Source organism: Rattus rattus, chromosome 8 (assembly GCF_011064425.1).
Source record: "Rattus rattus isolate New Zealand chromosome 8, Rrattus_CSIRO_v1, whole genome shotgun sequence".
Classification (NCBI taxonomy): domain Eukaryota; kingdom Metazoa; phylum Chordata; class Mammalia; order Rodentia; family Muridae; genus Rattus; species Rattus rattus.
Genome location: NC_046161.1, coordinates 34,780,872 through 34,787,543, shown reverse-complemented (window position 1 = coordinate 34,787,543; position 6,672 = coordinate 34,780,872). Strand labels below are relative to the sequence as shown.

General features: G+C 42.2%; 1 protein-coding gene across 1 annotated transcript; it reads right to left on the bottom strand.

Annotated features, from left to right (window-relative positions):
* Positions 1-2,584: 2,584 nt before the first annotated feature.
* LOC116906637 (olfactory receptor 6X1) lies at positions 2,585-3,523 on the bottom strand. Its single transcript, XM_032909414.1, has one exon. It carries the CDS (start codon positions 3,521-3,523, stop codon positions 2,585-2,587), a length of 939 nt encoding a protein of 312 aa, XP_032765305.1.
* Between the last annotated feature and the right edge of the window lie 3,149 nt (positions 3,524-6,672).

The following is a 6,672-nucleotide window of genomic DNA, read 5'->3' as shown; positions in this document are numbered from 1 at the left end:
GCTATCCCTTTAATGAGATAATGTACTTTTTCAGAAACCCGATTCTGTTCAGTAAAGGCAGAGACAGTGCTAGGATGGAAAGATCTGTCTGCCCTTCTGAGTCCTGGCTCTGGTATAGCTTTTTCCCTTCCTCCCTTCCTCCCCCTCCTCTCCTCCTTTTTCTTTTCTTTTCTTTTCTTTCTTTTTTTTTAAAAATATTTTCTTAGGATATTAGGCAGAGTCAAAATACTCTTTTTCTGTTACTTTGTGTCTTTCCATCATTTTCTGAAGTACCTCCCTCCCCCATACTATGTGACAGCTCACAAATGTCAGGTTTCTTTTCTTCCTCTTGTCTATCTTTCTTCTCTAGGCAGGGGCGAAAATGTACAGTTTGCCTACTTGATTTTTTTTTTTGTCTAATAAAATTGTCTTTGAGGTTTCTTCTTAGTCCATTTTAAAATTTTATAGTTCATGAGGCTAAGTACTCCGAGAAGGGTACCAGCTAATGAAGATTTAGTATGAGAATTTGCTCCTCCAGTTATGGAGGACGAGACGGTACAGGATCTGGGTAGACTGCAGAATGGAGAACTGAGAAAATGGTGGTGACATTCAGCCCCAGAACAGACAGGTGAAGGTGAGTGGTGTCGCTGTGAACCCCGCATCAGCGGGCACGAGAATCAGGTTCTTGGTATATCAGGATGAAACGATGCCTTGCCCCAAAAGAAAGTATCTCTCTCTCTCTCCTGCCTTTTATATTCAGCCCTCAACGGGTTGACTGAGACCCACTGATTCAAGTGCTGACAACTTCCATGTGCACGCACGTGGCAAGGGTGTGTAGGGACAGACAGATTTTGTCCAGTTATCTGGGCATCCCTTGGCCCCGTGAAATAGACGCAGACTTTCCCTCAACCACGTTTGGTCCTTTGTTCTCTTCCTTTTATCACCGTGACTTTATTCTCTGTAGACTGTTAAATATGACTCTAGGTTCTTATTCAAGACAGTTTTGACTATTTTCAAGATGGCTTTGGGTAAAATTCATGGGATTAATTCTCACTTTCCCTCCAAATGACCGTTTGCCCGGATCAATTCCAACGTGGCTATTTTGATTAGTGAGCATAAGGCAGAGTGATTGAGATAATAACACTTTTCTCACACACCCTGTTTTTTTTTTTTTTTTTTGTGTGTGTGTGTGTGTGTGTGTGTGTGTGTGTGTGTGTGTGGGTGTGTGTTCAATTTAATACCAAAAGGAATGTGCAGGAATCTCTTTAAAAGGTTGAGTTTTGATGAGCTTTAAATGGTAGTCTTCCTCGTCGGGAAAAGGGGATATTTAATATTCATTTCCACAAGCTAAATCACTGGAGTCATCATTAGAGTTTTGACAGATATCACGGCCAAGTGTGTGTTTGCTTCTTAGGGGTTCTGCACGTTAAATCTGCAAGTGAGCCTTCAGAGTCATGACCGTCACAGAAACCGGAAGTGGAATTTTCCAACTAAGGTTCTCAGTGGTATTAGCTCTGAGACATCTTGTGTTTGTGCCTTCACTACTGGGACTAAATTCTAGAAACTGAAATAAGCCACAAAATAGGAATCGGAACTTTTTACAAGATGCCCTCGAGCTTTTGTACTATCCGGGAGTGGAATCATCTTGCCTAAAATTGTGTATCATGTCAAGGTAGAGGGGGCCTTATCAACGTCTGATCAAACAGAAAGTGGGTTCGTTTTAGACATTTTTGAAAGACCATCAGCACTGATAAGGAGACTCTGGTGTATTTCTCTTAGGGTAAAGCAATAGGGCTGAGAAAATGAGGCATGGGATGCCTTGTGCATGGGACAGTAAGATACAGTTATTGATAGAGTGTCTCAGTGGTAAGACAGGATTCCTATGAGATTACAGATGACTTTGCTAAGCCTTAGGGGTCAGCACAGCAGGGAATGTCTGTAAAGACACTCTCCCACGATAGTTTATCTTCCTCGGGCCCATACTTTCAGAAAGGAGAGACATGCAGTCCCCTATGGCTGCAACAACGTCCTCATTCCCAGCGCTTTACCCTGCCCCCATAGAGGCTCAAGGCCAGCCTTTTTCATGGCAGACCCCAAGTTTCCCCTGGGAGAGAGGCTGCCCCTCACTATGTGTGCTAATGAACACAGCCCTGCTTATTGAAATCCAGACGTCCTGTCTCTTCCTGCTGCCTCAGAAATCTAACAGTTATCAATAAATGAGGGCAACAGGATTCTTCACACACTTCAAAACGTACTGCCATTTGTCTGCCTTTGCTCTTTCCCTTTCGGCGGGTAACTGAGCAAGTCCTGAGTTCTGCCTCATGTATCTTAGAGAACCTTAACACATTTTGGTTGAAGATTTAGGAGACTTATCCTCTTTAAGGAGAAATCCAAGTTCATCTATATATAACAAATATAAATTCATTTTAGATAATTAAATGGGGACCCTATCCACCACAGTTTACTTTCATAGCTCTGTTTTTAGATAATGCTGTACTAGAATTTCTGACGTTTAGGGCGAGACCTTTGTCAGACTCTTCTACAAGTTTGCCTATCGGGTCTGTATTAATATCTGCATTAGGCTCCTACTGGTGTACTGAAGGTTTCACTTTGCATGATGGGTGTTTGCACAAGTAATGGCTTTTCTTAGGGCTCCCTTCACTTCTTTGTTTCTTATGGTATAAATAAAGGGATTAAGAAGGGGTGTGAGGATAGTGTTTAGCACGGACACCACCTTATTAATCTTAAAGGAGGAGTGTGCTGTGGGTCTCAGGTACATGAACAAGACAGCTCCATAGAGCAGAGAGACTACTGTCAGGTGAGAGGCACACGTAGAAAAAGCCTTTTGGCGGCCAGACGCGGAGGAGATCCGTAGGATGGTGGATAAGATGTAGATGTAAGAAATGATGGTAAAGAGGAGTGACCCTGGGATCACAATGATGGTTGCCAGGAGACCTAGTAGTTCCAATATGCTGGTGTCTGCACAGGCGGCTTTCAAGATGGGACCCACGTCACAGTAGAAGTGGTTGATGACATTGTTGCCACAGAATGGCAACTGTATAAGCAGCATTGTCTGACAAAAGACGATGGTGAAGCCTGCTAGCCAGGAGCTGAGGGCCAGCTGTAGGCAGAGGTTGCTGGTCATAATGGTGGGGTAACGGAGGGGCTTACAGATGGCCAGGTAGCGGTCAAAAGACATGCTGCCCAGAATCAAGAATTCAGTGGTGCCCAGGAAGAAGTGGAAGAAGGCCTGTAGCAGACAGCAGGCAGCGCAGATGATTGTTTTCGATACCACAAAAGTTTCTAGCAATTTTGGGATGACGGTGGTGGTATACCAGATCTCTAGGAAGGCTAAGTTGCAAAGAAAAAAGTACATTGGCGTTTGAAGCCTGGGCTCAACCCAGACAATAACGATAATGAGTCCATTGCCCGAAAGGGTTAATACGTAGATGAGAAAGATCGCTATGAAGAGAAGGGCTTCCCAGCCTTGGATGCCAGGGAAGCCTAGGAGGATGAACTCAGTGATTGCAGTGCCATTTCTCATGTCCTTTGATCTCCCAGGAAGACAGCAAGGATGTCGTTCTTAGAATCTGACGATGATCATGATAATGATGATGATTCTAGTCAAGAGATATTGGTTGTTTGTTTACATTTTAAATGTATCTCTTATGAATAACAGAAAAACTTAAAAATAGTTGGCTATTAACTGCTAGTCATTCATTCATCCAATCATTTACTCATTTACTCACTCATTTATTCAGTCCCTGGTGCTGATAATGGACCTCAGGGCTTTATGCATGCTAGACAAACCCTCTATCGTGGAGCCACAGCTCCAGCCTGCTTTTTATTTTAGACCATAGTCAAGGAGAGTTGGAATATCAACAACAATAGATTTGTATCTGTGGTCCTTCAGGACATGGCTGTATTTCAGGACCCTCTTCCTCCATATATACATATCCAGTAGGCATTGTTCCCTTACTGATTGATTGATGATCTGACTTTGGGCTCCTAAACCAACTTTGAATTCTTAAACTTCCATTTATTTATGAGTGGGCACATGTGCAAACATGTCCATGGCACATGTGCAGGAATTAAAGGAAACCTCGAGGGAGTTGGTTCTCTCCTTTCACTGAATGGATTCTGCAGATTGAACTCAGGTTGTCAGGCTTGTCGAAGCACCTCTACTTGCTAAGCCACCTTACCTCTACTTGCTAAGCCACCTTGCTGGCCTCAAACCAACTCTTAATAGAGTTTGAAAGTATTAAGTGAACTTTAAAATGATAGTTTTTTTACTCATATACTTATGAAAATAATTTTAAATGTAATAGCTTACCTGTCAACAAGCCATAGAATGACTTAAAGTGAGTCGTGCATAGTGTAAATATGAAGCATATATGTAAACGTAACTGAGAGCTCATGAGAAATCAACCCTTATACCCATATTGCATTCTGAAAGAAAAGTATTTTTCTGGTGCTGAGGTTTGAACCTAGGAGCAGGGATATGATAGACAAGTACTGTATCCCTGTGCTATGTCCCTAGTACAGATACAGTGATGGGAACCCATGTTTCATGTGTTTATAAAAATAACTAAAAATAATCATTGCTATTATATCAGTGGGTGGGATAAAAATGAGAGCAGATGCCTTAATTTTATTTGCTTTTACAATTTCTTTGTTGTTGTTGTTGTTGTTGAGAGAAAGGGAAAAGGATTGAGACACAGTCCCTTAGCCTTGGTTAGTTTGGACTTCGCTATTTTGCCCAGGCTGGTCTTGCACATCTTCTTGCCCTTCTCCTGAGTATTTGTGATTTTGTACTATAAGCTTAGCTTTAAACCAAATGTTTGTTAATGGGCCCACATTCTAATTAAGGTCCTTTCTTTAAGGGGACTTTATCAAATGATACAAACTGAGTAAACAAGACTCTGGAGGAAGTAGAAAAATGTCCTTAGATTAAAATGTGTAAGCTCAGTTACTTGATATATGGAAACACATAATTCGTATGCTGGATAAAGAACTGTAGACATTAACCTAAATAAGCGAAAAGATAAGCCTTTGGTTCTAGTAAAGTTTACCAGGAAATCGTAAAATGACAGCCAGTGTTAATGAGAGTCTTCTTCTTTGTCATTTTCTTGGAAATGTGTAAGATAAAGTACTGGGAGATGAACTGTACAGTTCTAAAACACACCAAAAACAGCTCAAAGGAGAATTCTTCCGGCTCTCTGATAGGTGGCTTTCTCGCCATTAATTTCTCTCTAATGCGGGTGAACATTGAGAGGTTTGGGGAGAAAGGTTCCTCTATTTCATCACTTTTCTTCTCCCGATCAAGGCAAGGCTATGATCTGTAATATCATAAGCTGGGTACTTTTCAAGAAATGGTAAGGAGAAAGGGAGGAAATTTTGACTTTGCATTAATGACTGATGTAACTGGCCATCTGCCTGGGCTTTTTATCTAGGGTAGACATGGAATTGCCTTCATTTCCCATATAGAGGAGTGTGGCAGCCTCTCTAGATCAGCATGAAATGTCCTGGTGCTATATGCTATATACTACACGCTATTTGGAGGATCAGATGAATGGATTCCATAGGCACCTGACAGAAGCTCATTATGTTTTAAATTCTGTTGCCCACTAAGGAATTTGCCACTTAATCAGGATATATAAATATCCTGAATGATAACTGTAATATCACCTAGTAAATGAAAAATCACTTGGTGGAGTCACATACAGGCTTCTTTGGGGGAGACTCAGAAAATACCCTTTGCCCAGAGACACATGGACAGAGAATAGAATCAGAGAAAGAGAAGCATAAACTGAGTCTTAGGGTTGACTACTAGGCAGGGTCAAAGACCCAATGTTTGTGAACTACAGAGTAAGGAATCTCATACGAGTTAGAGCTGGGAGTCAGCTTTTTCCCCCCGAAGGTGAAGTCATATGACTTTAGTAGGGGAGGGTCTTGAGCCTTGCTCACATGGAAAGATTCACAGGTAGGCAGTGTGAGGTCACCCTTCATCCCTAACACACGTGCGGGTGGAATTAAGTTTTACGGAGTCAGTCTAGGTGGTCTCTGCATGAGTTTGTTTGAGATCCTGTTCATAGCAACAACCTGGTAACCAGGTAACCACACAAGGTGTAGACAAGAAAGAGCCATTTCCTCCCTCCTTCTCTAAAGGATCTGGCTTGGTACAGAAATAAAGGGGACCCTGGAGTGGCAATAGAAAAGGTGCTAATGGAAGGCCAGAACCCGCTGAGAGGAGTGAAGGAGTGGCAGATGCTGTGGTGGCCCACAGAAGGGATGCTGAGTCTGAGCTAATTAGGAAACAGGTGGCAGCTCTCCAGACAGCTGCACAGGGCAAAGTTTGGAGCACCCTGTGGACTTTTGTGATATTTCTGAAGGAAGCTGGATATTTCATACACACAAGTGACAACAACCCCTCAGCCCCCCGACCCCCATCAACTTTAGGAAGCTAAGGATTCAGAGTTAAAACACTAGATTAAACACTTGGATCTATATGCTTACTAAAATTGAGGACTATATTGTGTCGACATTTTAATTCCCCATTAGGAATGCTGTGATGTGTAGAGTGAAATGACACTCCTCCACCTTTCAGAAGATCAGGAGATCAATGAGTTAGCTCCTTATTCTCTCCTTGGTTGTTCTTCATATTGGCGTTTGAGTCTGTGTTGTTAAACTTTC